General features: G+C 42.2%; 1 protein-coding gene across 1 annotated transcript in view; it reads left to right on the plus strand.

Annotated features, from left to right (window-relative positions):
* Positions 1-20,656, plus strand: part of gas7b (growth arrest-specific 7b) — a 50,563-nt gene that overhangs the window by 24,233 nt on the left and 5,674 nt on the right. The window contains exons 3-10 of the mRNA XM_010891854.4: positions 3,867-3,944; positions 5,709-5,797; positions 7,992-8,045; positions 9,769-9,858; positions 12,113-12,228; positions 13,176-13,250; positions 18,325-18,403; positions 19,412-19,540. Coding sequence (XP_010890156.2) covers positions 3,867-3,944; positions 5,709-5,797; positions 7,992-8,045; positions 9,769-9,858; positions 12,113-12,228; positions 13,176-13,250; positions 18,325-18,403; positions 19,412-19,540 — 710 coding nt within the window. The remainder of the gene's footprint in view (positions 1-3,866; positions 3,945-5,708; positions 5,798-7,991; positions 8,046-9,768; positions 9,859-12,112; positions 12,229-13,175; positions 13,251-18,324; positions 18,404-19,411; positions 19,541-20,656) is intronic.

The following is a 20,656-nucleotide window of genomic DNA, read 5'->3' on the forward strand; positions in this document are numbered from 1 at the left end:
ACGTGGAATTGCACTAGCAATTATGACCTAATAATGACCATAACTGACAGGTAAGACTTTGCCCGAACATATTTTCTAGCATGCAATATAGTTAGCCTAAATACAAGACTACACTGAAAATAGTCAAATGAAAAGAATCTGATGATCTCAGGTTGATCTCAGGTTGATCTCAGGTTGACATTGTGGCAGTAAAAGGAGTGTCCACAATTATTTTGAAAGCACAATTTATGAATCACCTTCTTGCAAAACAATTATTAAAAATTACAATATGCTCAATTTCTAAATCAATAATCTCTAAAACACAAGTAACATTTTCCGTAATTTGATTTGGACAGAACTACGTCAAAATATCTTTGGGATTATAAGGTTCGGTTCTGACCCTACTGGGGTGATTTCTTTTCTTTGCACAGTGTGTCAATCAATCCATTTAATTTATTTTATAAAACCCTTTTTACATGAGCAGTTGTCACCCAATGCTTTTACAAAACGCCCTTTTTACATGAGCAGTTGTCACCCAATGCTTTTACAAAACGCCCAGACTGAAACTCCAAAGATCAAGCAACAGCAGGGTTGATGCACATTGGCTAGGAAAAAATCTCAAAAAGGGCAGAAACTTATGAAGAGACCTAGAGAGGAACCAGGCTCTGAAGGGTGGTCAGCCCCCTCTGGCTATGCCGGGTGAATATTTTAAGAGTACAAATTGTAATAGTTAATAAATGCATGTGGGCTGTGTCCAGAGACTGTAAAACCTAATCCAAGTCAGAAGCATGATCAGATGTACAGGGACAATGGTCAGCGGAGTGGCAGCTGAAATTGCCAGGTATCATCTTGATCTGCAACACAACCAGGAGGACTTTGGACAGGGACAGCTACAAATCTTTGACTTCGCCCCCGAATGGCATTGGAGAGAGGACATCCCAATGGAGATGAGAACCCACCTGGCAAAGGAAACATGCGTGGATTGTATCCAGCCTTTCTGTTCACCTTTACACCTTTTTGGCAAACTGCGCTTAATCATAGACCATGCTGAAGAGATGGGTCTTTAGTAGACACTTGAGTAGTCTTTAGTAGTCTGTCTGTAACCTTAATTGGCAGATCATCCCACAGTAGTGGAGCTTTATGGGAGAAAGCCCTGCCTCTGGCTGTTTGTTTAGAAATTCTAGGTACAATTAGAAGGCCTGCATCTTGTGATCTTCGGTTACATTTAGGCTTGTAAGTCTAGATTAATTTCTTTCTTTTGCTTGCCTTTTGTAGTTTTAAGCTAGGTATCTCTATAAGCACTTTGTGATAACTGCTTATGTAAAAGGGCTTAATAAAATTTGATTGATTGAATCAATGGTGGGCAAATCTAACCCCTGAATTTTGGTGTTTTGGTGCTAATTTTGTTAATTTGTTGCCTACTAGTTAGAAATTGTATTAATAATGTCAACAATTAGTCATGGCAACTGGCAAGCTGATGATCTCAGCCCAATAACCACTCAAAACTTACGTAAAATGTCTGAAAACTATTTGTGGAAATGTATATGACTAGGCTACACTGAAGAAGGGAATCACTGAGGAAAAGCACAAACTGCTTAACTTCATGGTAGCTGGAGGACGAAAGCATTATCTGTCGGTGCTGTGTGTACTTCTAAGCATATCAGTTTTTGTTTATGTAGGCTAATTACACAGTCTATGGATTTGCCCAATGCAATGGGTTCACTTTGAAATCCTAAAAAAACTACTACAGGACTTGATCTGGTTTATGTAATGAACTGACTACATAATTTGGCCTTTTATAAATGTTTTGACAAACTGTCCCATTATTTTTAAGTTTAGGAGGTCCCTGGACAGATGTAAATATTTAGCTCATTTATTGCAAAAAGGTTTTGTTCTGTGTGATCAAGTATGCATACATTGTAGGAGTATTACAGTTGTAATGATAATCTAATAATCAGTGCTTCATTTTCAATCTACTAAAATGGCTGCCTGCAACACATTCCTGGCTAATGTGTCAGCTGGTGGTGAATTAAAGATTAATTTAAGGCCATATCTACTAATTAGGTCTACTGTATATTCAAACACTTCCACAGGAGTTAACACGCTTCCAAAACCTTCTAGAGTTCCCCATTTCCACCCCCAAAAAGTCAGACTTGATTTGCCCACACAAAGACTGTATTAACCTCTAGCAAAATGTCAATTTAATATAATCCACATAGCGATCCACACTGCCTGTTGCTGTAGAATTAGTTTTTGTCCAGTGTGAAACTGGCTCAATATCATAAGATGTTTCTTGACAGAATCAAAGTGAAAGGGAGGAACCAGAGATCAGGGTTTCCCAACCCTCTCCTCTAGGACCACCTGAAGTTTCACATATTTGTGAAAATGTCTGGTGGTTCCCAAGAAGTGGGTTGGAAAACCCTCTTATAGACACAGAAATCACACATTGAAAATATACAATCCATATATGGTCCGTGGAGGAAAATTCACCCTATTACTAGAGAACCATCCATTCAAGTTAGGGTATTCAACTGTTGTCTCAGCTATACTGGAATGATAACATTTTAATGTAGCTAGAACTGTTACACAGTAATCCTGAGCACACTGATGGAGATAATCATTGTGATCTGCATTTCCAGGTTTCAGTTGCTTAGTAACCGTTTTGGGGTTAAAGTGACAGTTCTGTTGTAATCCTTTTTGTAAATACAGATGTTTCTTTTACCTTTTCAACCCATTATCCACTGTAATTACATGAATTTCCTGTTTCGATTAAAGGTCTATTTCACTTTAAACATTAATGGTAATTCAAAACGTTAGCTCACTTGTCCCAGAAACCTGCTATCTTAATAGTATGAAAACCCATTTTCATCTTCACTCATTGAAACATTTTCTGAATAGCTTTTTCATGACACTTCTGGAATACATTTCCCGCTCTGACAATTTTGTTGTTAAGATTGCAATTAAGATTTTATTTCATTATATTCTGAATTTTTCTATTCACGTATAACACAATGCGAATTATCCAGATTGTTGTCGAGATTCGATTTAATCCTTCCTTGATGTATCATATCGTTTAGCATAATGACATGTAGAGATCACTGTCCCTTCTCAGGATGTCCATGTGACTGCTGTAGGTCCTGAGAGAAGTATTCAGTGACACACAATTCCCCAGTTCTAACCTGATTATATGGTCTGTCTCCAATCCATATCCCATTCCTCACATCGGATTCATTTCCTTTGACTAGCTATCAGAGAATCAGAGGCAGAAAGCACCTTTTAACCAAGAATGAGCTATTGTGTTGTTATACATTAGATATAAAAGAGAGATTCTGCTCCTCCAAGACTGTCTGCCAAGTCTCTCTCTCTTCTGTGTCACTTTCTCAGTCTCTTTGTGTCACTCTCTATGGCTCTGTCTTTCTCTTTGCCTAGTACAGGCAGGCAGCGGAGTCTGAGCCAATGACACAAATATAATAAAAGCTATTTTGTCCCCTTGTCTAATTCTTTAAGGTTCCCCTTGTCTAGTTCTTTAAGGGTCCCCTCGTCAAGTTCTTTAACGGTCCCCTCTTCAAGTTCTTTAATGGTCCCCTTTTTTAGTCATTTCTGTCCCACAGTTCTAGCCCTGTAACTGCCCCCTTGTCTAGCCCTGTAACTGTCCCCTTGTCTAGTACTTGCTACCTCAGACATGATTGGAGTGGGGACACATGCATTGAGAAATGAGGTCTTCACTGTGAAAATAAGTTGCAAACCGTTATTGTCCCAAATAAGTTGTTTTGTTGGATTATTAGACACTCAACATTATGAAGAAATGTATCGTGAAATGTGTTTGCATGCCTATGTATTTCTGACCACACAAATTAACTGGCTTTAATGATCTTGTCTGGTTCCAGAGACAACGTGGGAGAGACCTTCCAGTGTACCTGGGACCCCAAAAACCCCTCTGAAACACAAGAACTCACTACCAATAGGTACTCTAACCCGAACACCTCTATTCCACATAGGCCTTTGACCATGCATGCGCGCGCACACTGTGGCTTCCTGTTTTATCTGGGATCTGAAGTCAGCTGGTTCCACAGTACTATGCTCTTAAAATGACAAGAGCAACTGCAACAAGCAAGCTTTCACAGTCTTAAAATGTATGGTCTCAGGGGAAAGCTTGGCTGAATACCGATAAGATGGAAAGGAGAGTTACTGAATGTTCTGTGATTGCATTGAATGTGATCCTGTACCTCAAAGTGGAGTTTCATGTTAAGTCTAACATTATGGCTCCTCTTTAATCCCATCAGTTTCACATAACATAGCAGGATACCCCACCGAACTGCGAAATAATGCTTTCCTACACACACACTTATTGACATGCAGTCCATACATACAAGCACGTGTTAGCACACTTTTTCAGACATATGCATAGAAACAACATACACAAGCGTGTAAACAAATACACATGCACAGCAATTCTCCCAAATGACTGTGACTTTACTCACATGCAATACATTTTACCATGTGCAATTGATTTACTCAATGTGTTTCTACAAGACATAGCAGTAGGCCAAATTCAGTGTCATTTTTAAAATTATTTATCGAATATACTGTCTAAAATACCTACAGGGTTACTTTAAATTAAATTGCTAAATGGTCATTCTTATGACCATGTTAAAATAATTCCATATTTTATCTTAGCAGAAAAGTAGTTACAATCTAGTCTTACTGCAACAGCTCTCAACTACCACAGGAGAGTCAAAGATGCATTCTTTAAGACATTCCACCCAGACATTGTGCTTATTTACACACTGTTCAATCAGGCGCCTGAGGGAGTCAGTAGAGCGGATGACACAAGGATTGTTTCCCTGGTCCCCATTTTCCTTTGCTGGAGAGCGATACAATGCCAACAAGCACCGCCTATTGGAGCCTCCCGGTAATGACCGGCTGTTGCACCTGCTAAAGGCCTTTAACAAACCACAGGACAGTAGAGATTCTCTGATGGCTCATAGATTCTCTTGTAGCTGATAGCTTCTCTGATATCCCTGACACTCAAATGTATACACTTTCTACTGTAAACGGTTCATTGGTGTGGGATTAGTGGAGTCAACACCATAGAGCTAATCGTTTTTCTGTCTTTTATCTCAAAACACAAAAAGAACGATCCACTGTTATCTTTTCTTTTTTACGCCCGATAGACTGAATGCACAGGTACAGAACTGCTATTCTTCTCGTATTGAGGGTGAAAAAAGCTAACAAAACACGAGTACTTCCATTCATTCCCAAACTGGGTTGTGCTGCTTAAGCATACTTACAAATTATGGCAGCTCTTAAACTTAGCAGGACTAATCAACAGAAGGACTGTATAATATATTCCCTTGACACACAAACGATACAATGACTCGCCGCTCTCTCTGTCTTGTCTGGGCAGTCTGTACAGCACGCAGTCGTCAACGTGATGCTCTTCTTAGTCCTCCCCACACTGAGGCTGTACACTGGTAATATAGGGGACAGGGAGAGAGACAGTTACCCAGAGAGGTGTGTCCCGTCATGGGAACAGCCGTTACTCACGCTGGACTGCCATAATGCAGAAGACTGAAGGTGCAACAGTCTTTTTTTTTTCTTTCTTCAGGCTCTGTTGCACAGTAAACAGCGTTTCTCTTTCCTTCTGCCTGTCTTTTTATTCCTCTCCTTGTCCCTCTCTCTTTCTCTCTACCCATCCCCCTCTCTCTTCCTCTCTACCGCTCCTTCAGTGAATGGGTTTCACTCTAGTGGCAGTCCATTGCATCAGAAGGAAAACTCCCAAGTCAGTCTGGTCAGAAAGCCCAGCTCAGAACCGCAGGTAAGGCAGGCATCCTCTTCATTTCATTGATGCAATTATAGTCCCAATTAAGCCCCTGATCTATGCAAACACAAAGACATTTCCATGTCTTTAAGTCTACTTTACACACACTGTCATCACCATGCTAAAGAGGAAGGATAGCACACCTTTCCCCTGAATCCAGTCTTCTCTCTATGAACACACATTAGAAATATGCTCCCATCTAATGGCAGCAGCACGCTGAGCCGATACCCCGGCAGTTATTTCTTTGTTTTGAGGAAACCGAGCTTCACACTGTTGCAGCACAGTGGAATGTTTCAGGGCATATAGAGTCTTGGATCGCCACCCCCCCCCCCCCCAATTTCATAATGCACTAATTAAATGTTCAAATTGTCATTGAATCTGCTTCCCTGCCACCCACCTTTCACCACACCACACTGCCATCACCACACCACACTGCCATCACCACACCACACTGCCTTCACCACACCCCTCTGCCTTCACCACACCCCTCTGCCATCACCACACCACACTGCCTTCACCACACCCCTCTGCCTTCACCACACCCCTCTGCCTTCACCACACCCCTCTGCCATCACCACACCACACTGCCTTCACCACACCCCTCTGCCATCACCACACCCCTCTGCCTTCATCACACTGCCTTCACCACACCCCTCTGCCATCACTACACACCTCTGCCATCATCACACTGCCTTCACCACACCCCTCTGCCATCACTACACACCTCTGCCATCATCACACTGCCTTCACCACACCCCACTGCCATCACCACACACCTCTGCCTTCACCCCACTGCCATTACCTCACCCCTCTGCCTTCACCCCACTGCCATTACCTCACCCCTCTGCCTTCACCACACTGCCTTCATCTCACCCCTCTGCCTTCATCACACTGCCTTCACCACACCCCTCTGCCTTCATCACACTGCCTTCACCCCACTGCCATTACCTCACCCCTCTGCCTTCACCACACTGCCTTCATCTCACCCCTCTGCCTTCATCACACTGCCTTCACCACACCTCTCTGCTTTCACTACAAATATAACCTGCGCATCGCATTCATGTTCAAACAGCAGATCTCTCTTATGTGGCCATATTGTAATGCCATTGTTACCCCACCCCTCAACACACACACACACACACACACACACACAGAAAGACACAGAAACAAAGACCCATAAGGGAATGCATGCACGCACTGTCACACACAGCTCAAACACATACCCCATCATCATGAAGTATGAGTACAATACTCATTATCACAAGCCAGGATTTTCTCCATCATGGTTCTTCTCATAATCTCATCCCCAGATCATAATTAGAAGAGTACTCATTTGAGTTGAGACAAAGGGAGAGAATCAGGCAGCACATGGGCCAAAGTGTTTTTGTTTCAGTACCATTCAATATCTGTTTGTGAAAAAAACGATTGATGCTCCGGCCCCCTGACCATACATTGTGTATATACTGTATACCTTTATGCCTAATCTCGATGCCTGAACCGAAAACAAACCCCAGTTCGAGCACTAACCCTTATTATATTGTTTCCCCTAAACCCTTGTGTGGATTTCTGTGGGGTCTATTCTTAGACCTGGAACAAACGCACTCTACACCTCACCAGTGCCAAGCGTGTCTCCCACCTGCTCTTCTAGCTTACTAATGAAACCACTCTTTACTTAGTAAATAACCCCCTGCCCTCCACCTTTCCTCATTCCCTTTTTCTCCCTGTTTGGCTTCAGTGGGTTTGGTACGGATGGTCTGTGCCTCTTTCATACTATGTCCCTCTCTTTCTGTCCAGCCACTACTTTTTATTATCAGCCTATACCCCTCCCTCACATTATGCACACTCTCTCTGTTTCTCTCCAAACATTCACTCAGTTACACACACACGCACGCATGCACGCACGCACACAAACAGAGATTGCTGATGTGGGGACATATTCTGAGCTATACACACACCAGCATCCAAATGTACGCTAGTCTGCTTTACCAATGTGCCTCCCTACTCAGCACTGCAACACACACTTTCATAAGTAACCGGAGCAGAGGCAACATACACCGTTGCTCCTTGAGAGCTCCTCTAGGGAAGCTCCTGTGTGTGTGTGTGTGTGTGTGAGTGTGTTTGTCTATGTTAGTCAGAGACCATGTCGGACACGGAGGAAGGTTTTGACGGAGCATCCTATCTCTCTCAACAGAGTCCAGGTCCTACATCACCAACCCGGAGACAGAGCAAAGAGACAACTATCACAGTGAGTACTAACTTAAACAGACCTGATGCTGACTGAACACAGACCCGAAACCCACATGAACAATGCATGTGGCAAAGTGATGTTAGAAACCATTGAAACCCCTGATAAATGTTCTCATTTTGCTGAAATTGGTTTTATGTTCAGAAATATGTTAATTGCATAAGTATTGAATCCCTGTGCTGTGGAACCTCCCAGTTTACCCCCCAAAAAAACATGTTGTAACAAAGACATGTACCTTACTGTTGGCCTCCACCTGTAAGACATTGAAATTGATGTCACATTTTCTTGATGGAAACGCCACTTTTAAAGGACTGTTGTTCAGGCTGCAAAGCGGAAGTAAAATGAAAATACCACTTTTAAAAGATCAAAGAGCATTACACAGAAGTTAAAGATGAAGTGAAGTCATAGATTATTAAAAGGGTACAAATTAATATTAATAATTAAAAAGTGTTTGGATATCCCTGTGTGCAGATTTGTATCAATTATTATTTTGCCAGGCACCATGAAAGTGAACCAGCTGTGAAACCGAAAGGTTTTGTGGTCGCATGAGACCTAGATAGAGCTTACTGGCCTCAAAGATTCAGTGCAATGTGTGGCACAAACCTAACACTGCCCATGCTTAAAGTATGGTGGTGGCAGCATCATGCTTTGGGGGTGTTTCTCAGTAGCAGGGACTGTACCTTTTGATACAATTGAAGGTAAAATACAGGGAAATACTGCAAGAGAACCTAGTGCAGTAGGTTACGAATAACAAATGCATTACAAATGTACAATTGGTCCCAATTACAAAGGTTTATGTTTTCTTTTCTCAATGTAAATGTACCTGTGTATACGTCCTGGATGAGCAAGCAGTGTTATGGGAAAGCAGAATATCTTGGTGAGATGCACGTGTCATGAACAGAGAAGAGTGTGCATTAGGGCTCAATGTTGCTCTCTCAGTTCCCACAGCAACCATGGGTAATGCAATCGATTGGTGGAAGCTGACAGAAATTGAGAAGCTTGTGCAAGAAAGAAGACAGCTGGAGATGCTGTGTGTGTGTGTGTGTGTGTATTTGGGAGGAGTACAGACAAAGAGCAAGAAGCGGAACGGAAGCCATATGTGGGTTTTTTAGCAGCCGTTTTGAACTACAATCTGGAAGTAGGAAGAATGAAAACATTAAACATTTTATCTTTAATGTCATTATCCCCTTTTCACATGCACTTGCTGTAAACAGCCTGTTGAAGGAAGGTAGTGAGCAGTGTACGCGCGCACACACACACACACACACACACACACACACACACACACACACACCAGTTCATTGCTATGGGCTAATGTCAGGTCAAGGTTGACAGTTGTTCTTACTGTGTTTTGAGTGGTTTTAATAATACCGTCTGAAATGATCAAATAATTGACAAATTCAAAGAGTAATATGATGACAACATGTTCATAATAATATTATTCTTGGAACTGAGAGATGAAGTGTTGCCAGAGCAACAGTGGCAGAGCATACTGAATAGTAATATGGGGGTGGGTGGGTGTGTACAGTAGTTGTATAGGTATAGATGTTTTGCATGCCATTCTACATAACTGCACATCTATGTAGCTCTTAAGACCCTTCATACTGAATCGTATTAAATGAATTAAAATGTGATCCACAACCAAAGATGTTATCCTAATGTTTATCTCTCTCTTCCCTCCCATTCCGCTCACCTCCTGTACCTCCCTTCCTGTCCCTCTCAGATTAACTGTGTGACATTCCCGCTTCCTATGTGTATGCCTGAACAGCAGCTGCTGAAGCCAGACGAGTGGAGCTACTGTGATTACTTCTGGGTAAGACTGGCCACTCCACAGAGTAATACTACACCACACTGATATAGTTCACTACACTACAGTCATACTACACCACACTGATATAGTTCACTACACTACAGTCATACTACACCACACTGATATAGTTCACTACACTACAGTCATACTACACCACACTGATATAGTTCACTACACTACAGTCATACTACACCACACTGATATAGTTCACTACACTACAGTCATACTACACCACACTGATATAGTTCACTACACTACAGTCATACTACACCACACTGATATAGTTCACTACACTACAGTCATACTACACCACACTGATATAGTTCACTACACTACAGTCATACTACACCACACTGATATAGTTCACTACACTACAGTCATAATACACCACACTGATATAGTTCACTACACTACAGTCATAATACACCACACTGATATAGTTCACTACACTACAGTCATACTACACCACACTGATATAGTTCACTACACTACAGTCATACTACACCACACTGATATAGTTCACTACACTACAGTCATACTACACCACACTGATATAGTTCACTACACTACAGTCATAATACACCACACTGATATAGTTCACTACACTACAGTCGTAATACACCACACTGAAACAGTTCACTACACTACAGTCATACTACACCACACTGATACATACACTGAACAACATTTTAAATGCAACACTTTTGATTTTGCCCCCATTTATCATGAGCTGAACACAAAGATCTAAGACTTTCTCTATGTACACAAAAGGCCTATTTCTCTCAAATATTGTTCACAAATCTGTCTAAGTCTGTGTTAGTGGGCACTTCTCCTTTGCCGAGTTTATCCATCTACCTCACAGGTGTGGCATATCAAGATGCTGATTGCACAGCATGATTATTGCACAGATTGTGCCTTAGGCTGGCCACAATAAAAGGGCACTCTAAAATGTGCAGTTTCACTGTATAGGGGTGAGTCCGGGGGGATCCGAAAACCAGTCAGTATCTGGTGTGACCACCATTTGCCTCACGCAGTGCAACACATTTCCTTCGCATAGAGTTGATCAGGTTGTTGATTGTGGCCGGGGGAATGTTGGTCCACTCCTCTTAAATGGCTGTGCGAAGTTGCTGGATATTGGCAGGACCTGGAACACGCTGTCGTATACGCCGATCCAGAGCATCCCAAACATGCTCAATGGGTGACATGTCCGATGAGTATGCTGGCCATGCAAGAACTGGGATGTTTTCAGCTTCCAGGAATTGTGTACAGATCCTTGCAACATGAGGCCGTGCATTATCATGCTGCAACATGAGCTGATGGTCGTGGATGAATGGCACAACAATGGGCCTCAGGATCTCGTCACGGTATCTCTGTGCAAAATGTTGTCCATAACACACGCCTGCCCATACCATAACCCCACCGCCACCATGGGCCACTCGATCAACAACGTTGACATCAGCAAACCGCTCACCCACACGATGCCATACACGCTGTCTGCCATCTGCCCTGTACAGTAAAAACCAGGATTCATCCGTGAAGAGAACATCCGTAAAGTGCCAGACGCCATCGAATGGGAGCATTTGCCCACTCAAGTCAGTTGCGATGACGAACTGCAGTCAGGTCGAGACCCCGATGAGGACGACGAGCATGCAGATGAGCTTCCCTGAGATGGTTTCTGACAGCTTGTGCAGAGATTCTTTGGTTATGCAAACCGATTGTTGAACAACATGTTGAACTTCAGTAAGCACATTTTCTGCGTCACATTTTTCTGTGGCACATTTTTCTGCGGCACATCTCTTCTGTGGTTTTCTGTTCTGAAATAATAGACGCCATGGTGCACCATTTTAATGACATTGTTTAATTGAAACAGCCCTTATCACCTTTGACCACACTACTTTGTTACTGGGTGAGTTAAAACTCTGATACCTAGCCTGTAAAAATCATTTGTTTTACTCCCCTATGGCTCAGACTAGAATATGAATAAAAATGTGAAAGCAACATTAGACACTGCAGCATTCAGCGACTGCAGTTGTTCTTCTTTTGGCCATAGTATGAATGCATACCATGGAATTAAATACAATACAATATGACAATACCAAATCTATTCTGTACTATACAACTCAGTGATGCTCAAACTACAATACTGCCTAATCCCTTTGTGAAAGTAGTCAACATATTATTCTTAGATTGTTTGATGATTGATTTAACACTAGATATTGTTGTTTCTTATTTGTCTTGTGTTGTTTTGTTTCTGTAGACCGATAAGAGGGACCCTCAGGGTGCTAGTTCTGTCTCAGGGTTTGAGGTCTTACTGCAGAAACAGCTGAAGGGCAAACAAATGCAGAAAGAGATGGCTGAGTTTATACGAGAAAGGTAAATACAAAACTCAATTTTATTATCCGAGTTTGTAATCCCAGTCATACTAATGTTTCCCTACTTGTTTTTTTGTCTTTAGCATTTTTATGTTTTACACAAAATGTGATGTCTGTATCATGCAGTAGCAGATATAATGTGGGTCAAACCTGAATTCCGGTGACATTTGGGCATTTCTGAAAAGTGTATCAGCATATGGCCTCATGATGTGGCTGGCTCATAAACAGTTTCACTGAGTGAAAAAGCTGCATGTTTTGCCTCCACCTTTTTCACTTATGTTACATCCTGGGCCGGGGTGAGTTCTACTGAAAAAATATTTTAAGATGCAAGTTAGAATTCAGGTAATTCCTCTAAAATGTTTTGCTTGGCAGAATTAATATACCCATGGTAACTTTAAATTTGCTAGATGTTTCTGATAAACTGGTATACAGTGTTAATCCCAGCTAAAACAAATATAATGTAAGACCAGATCTTTGATCTTTGTAGACCAGTGAGCATGGTTGTACAGTGTATAGGTGTAAACAGTAAATTAAGGTATTGTTGAATGGTATAATATAATACTGCATGTATGATGGATTTGGTTTGTCTCTTCGTTTGCTGTGAGAATCTAAAACCAAAATGTCCCACAAAAAAACATAAATACACCTCTACACATGACTTGTGAGACCAGCCAATTTATCTAGCCACAAGTTGTCTCTACAATTCATACAAATACAAGGTTTACAGTATGATGGATAATTACTGTTATTAAATAACACCTAAATAAAACGGAAAATTTATTATAGTCATGCTTTTGTCACTTTAGAGTGTTTCTTCATGGTTGCGGGCATCAAGAGAAATTATTCTTTCTCAAAATATGGCACTTTTGGTTTTTGCGCAAAACAGGACAGATGACTCATTAAATGTTGCAATTATGTGGTAACAACGTTTAACCTTCCCTCTTTCAGAATAAAGATAGAAGAGGAATATGCCAAGAACCTCTCTAAGCTGTCACAGATTCCTCTCGCTGGACAGGAAGAAGGGTGAGTAGGTAGTGCCATTTCCTTAATAAAAAGGAAGTTGTATGTGAGTGTGCTTGTGTGTCACAGCTGGAATAGCTGTGTTCTGAACATGCTTGACGGCAATTAGGAAGATGTGTCTCAATGCTGGAAAACAAACATTACTCAGACTTCTGAATTTCACAGCGGCAAAGTGGCTGCCTTGCGGTACAGCTGTGTCATTGTAGCCGGGGTTTCAAATCCTGCATATAGCATACCGACAATGACTTGGGCCCTTGGGTTGGATGGTGCACATTGACTCAGCACCTTCATGCATTGGTTGGGTTGGGTGGTGCGTGTTGACTCAGCACCTTCATGCATTGGTTGGGTTGGGTGGTGCGTGTTGACTCAGCACCTTCATGCATTGGTTGGGTTGGGTGGTGTGTGTTGACTCAGCACCTTCATGCATTGGTTGGGTTGGGTGGTGTGTGTTGACTCAGCACCTTCATGCATTGGTTGGGTTGGTTGGTGCACATTGACTCAGCACCTTCATGCATTGGTTGGGTTGGGTAGTGCGTGTTGACTCAGCACCTTCATGCATTGGTTGGGTTGGGTGGTGCACATTGACTCTCACCTTCATGCATTGGTTGGGTTGGTGTAGGTCAAGGTTATCCTGCCTCGTCGTGCTCTTGCTACTCTTTGTGTTGATATAAAAATTGAGATGGAGGGACCCTACATTTGAGAGAGACCTGGGAGCCCTCTTCAGTCTGGCATGTGAGCAGATACTGTTGAATAAGATACTCCAGGGGAAGGCAGGCAGAGGCTGCTGGGTACGCTAAAGAGGGAGGGCAAGCTCTAATCGGCCGGCTGCATACCACATTTACTACACAAACGTTATGTACAGTAGTACAGTCCAGCCACTGTACCAGACTTAACAAAAATCTGCTCCCAGCACACCAGTAAGTGGTTTTCGTGGGTCTTTATGGGGAAGAATAGAGACATGGAAGGGAGCAGAATTTTGAAAGCACTGCTGAACTTGTGAGATTGTTCATACAATCGTGTTCATAATGAATAATAATTTATAGTAGTGCTTTAGTGCTTTTCATAAAATCTTAAAGCAGTTCTGAAGGATCAAACGACTAACAAGCGAGATATCATGACTGGTCAGCTAACTGAGGTCAAGTCTTTGAATGGTGCCTCATCTGAAGATGGAATGGGTCAGGTGATGGCCTGAGGGGGGATTGGCTTGCAATCAATCAATCAAATGTATTTATAAAGCCCTTTTTACAACAGCAGTTGTCACAAAGTGCTTTTACAAAAACACCCAGCCTTAAACCCCAAGGAGCAAACAAGAGTAGTGTTGAATTTCAGTGGCTAGGAAAAACTCCCTAAGAAGGCCGAAATGTAGGAAGAAACCCAGAGAAGATCCAGGCTCAGAGGGGTGACCAGTCCTCTTCTGGCTGGTTACTGATCCCGTAGAGGGCAGGTCAGGTTTGGGAAACTTCCATTCTGCGTGGGGCCCACTTGGTTTATGCCACAGTGGGTGCCAGAGAGCCCATCGCACAAAGTTCATGATAGTAGCCAGCTGTGTTCACTACGAGTCCTCTTCCTCAGCCCTTCCATATCCTAGGCCTCTTATGCGTTATACAACTACTCAAATAAGGTTCACAAAAGATCCGCAAATGGTAGCCAGTGGGAAGAAAAGCTGGTACTAAGTCAAGATGCATTCTTTTTTTATTACTGGTCTATATATTTTTGGATATTTCATGCTTAGATGACAGAGAGACCGTGGTAAAGACAGTAAAGACAGTGTTCTTAAGAACAGATGCAGAAAGAGATGGCTGAGTTTTACCCAGGCTGCTGTTCATATGTTTACCAGAGGCAGTCAATTAGTCCTCTGGACCACCAAAGGTTACTAGATGCATTTTTCAAACCAAAACAGAAACCAGCAGCTAGCTATAATTCAGTCAGTTCAGTCATCTGTAAATCTGTTGAACCCCCCCCCCTCCCCCCAACCAGATATATTCAATACAGCTGAATGTTATCAGAAACAAGAAACTTTGTAATAAACCGAATGTGTCCGTTTCCAGGAGCTCTGTGTTTAGGCTGTTACCATGGTGCCATGGCAAGTATACAGCTCAATTTATGATTCTCCTGCCTTAAAGTCCGGACTGCTAACCCCTCCTCTGTGAGTTTTCTACAGCCTTATTAATTGACCTCTCCCTCACGCTGCACAGACCGTACCAGTGTTATTGTGATAGAATGGCAGAGTTGGGTGGATTTGTTTCATATACGTGTATTCTAGAATCTAGACGATGCCAGTGAGTTCCGAACGCCCACGCCAACCATTTCCCCAGAGGGAAACACAATACTGTTATTATCTCCACTCACTCTGCCCTGCTCTGTTGTCCGCCTGGCTGCCTGGACAATCACTGTTTTGTTGCTCCGCTCCTGCCCTGCCTGCTGACCTGCCTACATCCCAGCCCAGAAAAACTGCCAATTTATTCCTGAATTTACCATTTGTCTACTGTAATGGGGCATGTGACTAGTTTTTATCATTAGAATTTGGTACCATTCATGTGGTGCGTTTCCAGTGGTACAGAAAATGTTGATTTATTTCACAAAACATGTTGTTGCCGAGTTTTTTCTGGAGTATGGATGATTTGAGCGGCTGTCTTGAGAAAATGAATATGGGAAACTTGCCATGAATACATTTAGGATTAATTCTGCAGCATTAACACTATAATCTAGAGTCCTTCTTGACCTGGTCTCCATTGCAAAATGAATGATTAATCATTAATGACATCAGGGATAAAATTGTTAATCTGCACAAGGCTAGTATGGGCTACAGGACAATAGGCAAGCAGCTTGGTGAGAAGGCAACAACTGTTGGCGCAATTATCAGAAAATGGAAGAAGTTCAAGATGATGGTCAATCTCCCTCGGTCTGGGGCCCCATGCAAGATCTCACCTCGTGGGGCATCAATGATCATGAGGAAGGTGAGGGATCAGCCCAGAACTACACGGCAGGACCTGGTCAATGACCTGAAGAGAGCTGGGACCACAGTCTCAAAGAAAACCATTAGTAACACACTACGCCGTCATGGATTAAAATCCTGCAGCGCACGCAAGGTCCCCCTGCTCAAGCCATCGCATGTCCAGGCCCGTCTGATGTTTGCCAATGACTATCTGGATGATCCAGAGGAGGAATTGGAGAAGGTCATGTGGTCTGATGAGACAAAAATAGAGCTTTTTGGTGTAATCTCCACTCGCCGTGTTTGGAGGAAGAAGAAAGATGAGTACAACCCCAAGAACACCATCCCAACCGTGAAGCATGGATGTGGAAACATCATTCTTTGGGGATGCTTTTCTGCAAAGGGCAACTAAGGAGTGGCTCCATAAGAAGCATCTCAAAGTCCTAGAGTGGTCTAGCCAGTCTCCAGACTTGAACCCAATACAAAATCTTTGGAGGGAGCTGAAAGTCCGTATTGCCCAGCGACAGCCCTGAAACCTGAAGGATCTGGAGGTCTGTATCTGGTCTGTAGGAGTGGGCCAAAATCCCTGCTGCAGTGTGCGCAAACCTGATCAAGCAAACAAAGGTTTCTGTACCAAATATTAAGTTCTGCTTTTCTGATGCATCAAATACTTATGTCATGCAATAAAATGCAAATTAATTAATTTTGTTTTCGATTCCATCACTCACATTTAAAGAGTACCTATGATAAAAAATACAGAGTTCTACATGCTTTTTAAGTGGGAAAACCTGCAAAATCTGCAGGTTATCAAATACTTGTTTTCCCCATTGTATAAAGCAAACCTGTGTAGCTTAGTTTCTATTCATCTATGTCTCTCTTCTCTTAATGTAGTGTATTTTAAAGTGCAGGTGGCAGAGAAGAGGGCAGAACCCTGTGTGCTCTAGGAATGTAGCCTGTATGAATGTCAGTCAGAGAGAATTCCACATATGTCTTTTATTCAGAGCGGTGCTTTGATGGCACCTAGTTAGGGGTAAAAGGGCTGAAGAGCCTAAGACCTTGTACTCCTCAGCTCCAGACCCAGAGCTTGTAGTGCCTTATGGGCCTGCTGCTGGTTCAATTTATGGCCCTTGGATAAATATTCAGTTAGTGTTTGGAATGAAGTCCTGATTCATTCTCAGAGGAGAAGTTGCATAGTTCTCAAGGCTAGCCTGATGTCTCATTCATTGACATTCCTTGGCTTTGAAATTGCTGGTCATTTCTGCTGGTTTAAGGTTAGTTTTAACAATATATGCTACCCTCTGCTATAATCAATGTTAATATCAGCATCCCGTCACCTTTGTGTTTATATTCTATTGATTTGGTTTAGGTAAATTGACATGGTTGGCAATAGTATAATTGTATGAAAGATTATTATAAAGTTTCCCACACTACATTATTTGACAGAACCTGGCTATAGACCAATTATTTGAGTACTTTAGCAGACACTGCATTCATCTAAGTATAGCTAGGTTAGAAAACCACGTAACCCAAAAGGAGTTAGTGTATATATAACTCAATGAAATAGCTATCAGCAAAGTCAGTGCTCAAAGGAAAAAGAAAGAAAGGCCTCGAAGGAATTCTTCTTTATCTCACATCCATCCTCTTAACCAGCGTGTGAACTTGGCAAGGACCATACACAGCTGTGAGGGGGGCTGCCTGCTTGATTCTATACTGTCGATGAACTTTTAAACTGGCCCTTCAGTTGAACCTCATCTCTCTCTCTGTTTGGCAGGAGCAGGCCTGACAATTCTCCTCATCTCATTCTGTCTCTCTCTCTCATTAGCACCATGACCCCTCCTCTCCTTCTTTCACACTTTCCTCTCTGTCACACACTCTCTTATTCTCCCCCCCTCCCTCACACCCTCTTCTTTTTAATTCTCTCTCCTGCACACTCTCCTCACTCCTCTCTCTTTCGGTCTCTCTCTCTCTCCATCGGTGCATTCTGTGTGGTCGTACCTCCTGGGTTAAGAGCTGCTTAACTTTTACAGGATATACCCCCCCCCCCCCCCCAAAAAAAAAATGTAATACAAATGTGCTGCGGTATATTCTGTCCTGTGGTTGTGGTTGTGCTGTAGTCTAACCTGCTGTGTTCTCTCTGTTCTGCAGTACTCTGGGGGAAGCCTGGGCTCAGCTGAAGAAGAGTCTGGCTGACGAAGCTGAGGTTCACCTAAAATTTTCCTCTAAGGTAACACATTGTATTACACTTTTCCTCATGGGATTACACTTCACACTTCATAACGCAATTCCATTCCAGCTGTTGAGTGGAGCCTGCTGTAAGAAATGGGACAACATTTTAACTGTTGCTCTTTCACTGACTGTGTCTTGAAATGACCTCAATCCACAGTATAGTCTATCAAGCAGTGTTTACCATGGTTTGGTAACACTTAATTGAGGCCCACTCTCCAGCCCCTTGCTGCGAATTACACATGTACGATTGGTTTATCTTGGCAGAGAGAGAGAAAGAGAGAATGGGGTAGAAAGGGACAGGGGTGTGTGAGTATTATATAGAGAGAAACGGGGAGAGAGAGCAACGGGGGGACTGACAGAGAACGTGAGGGAAGGGGAGTGGATGGATAGAAAAGGAGGAGGGGAAGAAAGAAGTTCTAGCCAGGAGTCCAGCTGGACTGAGTGGAGGAAACAACGTCAGGGTTGGGGCTCTCTGGAGACAGACAGACACACAGATGTGCTGTATTTAGTACAGCATGCGCTTTAGGGGAGAGAAAATAGGTTGAGTAGTGGAGGGGAAGGAGAGTGAGAGAATGAGCAGATTGTAATATCTAGGAGAGAGAGAGAAAATATGCATGCACTCCTAAATATGGCTTTATAGTCTAAAATATGTCCTATTCAACTCAATCAGCTCCTTTTGAACAATTTGTTGGTACCAGTATGCTTCCTCCCTAAATAATCTCCTGGTCTTCAGATCAATCAAAATAAAGGAGCTACCCGATCAAACTCTACATTGACCTACTTTTATATTTATGAGACACTTTTTTATATAAATCATTGAAGGCTCTGTCAGACATTTGATAGGTAAAAGGGGCTTTTATAGACAGTTGTTTCTTAACAACTGGATATAAGATACAGCCATAAAATAAAAGACAAAAGCAAAATGTCAACACAGTATGTCATTCTTGGAGGAAAGGCCAGTTGTTTTTATACGTGACTTCACCAGGTTTGCATTTAACTGTTTCAGCTCCAGAGTGAAGTGGAGAAGCCTCTGTTGACATTCAGAGACAACTTCAAGAAGGACATGAAGAGGTTTGACCATCACATTGCAGAACTACGGAAACAGCTGGTTGGACGCCACACAGCTGTGGAAAAGGTATATATCCTGTCACAATGAGATGTAATGTACACACAAAAATATACACATAAAAAGACACAAAAGTCATCATATAATCATTCTTGCACTTGGCAGCTGCAGAATTTAGGAATCTTCTCACATGTCATTAAAATTCCACATTTAGTCTCTAAGTGGAGGACTGTTTCCTGTCAAAACACAAGCACACACATTCTTGTATTACTATACTAGTTAGGGCTTTTTGGGGACCAACATGTATTTCTATTACAAATAATGCTTACCCTAACCCCTAATCCCCCTAGATCTAAACTTAACCTTAACTTTTAACCCTAAACCTTAACTAGAAATCCCAAACCATCATTTTAACTCTAAACCTGTACTCTTTAGGCTAAATAATAACTTTTTAATGGGGAAAAATGGCCACAGGTTGGGGACATTTTCAACCATCTTATAGTGCATTTGAAAGTATTCAGACCCATTCACTTTTTACACATTTTGTTTTACGTTACAACCAAATATTCTTTCTACATGCAATTCTCAACAATCTACATACAATGTACAAACAATCTAATCTACGTACAATTCTCAATAATGACCAAGCAAAAACAGGTTTTCAGAAATATTTGTAAATTTCTAAAATTTTAAACTTTCATAAGTATTTAGACCCTTCTCCTCAGCACTTTATTGACGCCTTGTTGGTTTAGCTTGGCACACCTGTTTGTGGAATGGAATTTTATCTCATACTACTCTGCAGATCCTCTCAAGCTTTGTCAGGTTAGAGCCCAAGTCTGGACTCTGTCTGGGCCACTCAGGGACATGCACAGACTCTCAAAGCCACTCTTGCTTTGTCTTGGTTATGTGCTTAGGGTTGTTGTCCTGCTGGAAGGGGACTTTTTGCCCCAGTCTTAGGTACTGAGCATTCTGGAGCAGGTTTTCATCAAGGTTCTGTCTCTACTCTGTTCATCTTTCCCTAAATCCTGAGTAGTCTCGCAGTCCCTGTAGAGGAAAAACATCCCCTCAGCATTATTCTGCCATCACCATGCTTCACCATAGGGATGGTATTGGCCAGGTGATAAGTCCCTTGTTTTCTTCAAGACATCAGGCATGGCATTCAGGCCAGATAGTTCAATATTGGTT

This window comes from Esox lucius, chromosome 5 (assembly GCF_011004845.1).
Source record: "Esox lucius isolate fEsoLuc1 chromosome 5, fEsoLuc1.pri, whole genome shotgun sequence".
NCBI classification, from domain to species: Eukaryota; Metazoa; Chordata; class Actinopteri; order Esociformes; family Esocidae; genus Esox; species Esox lucius.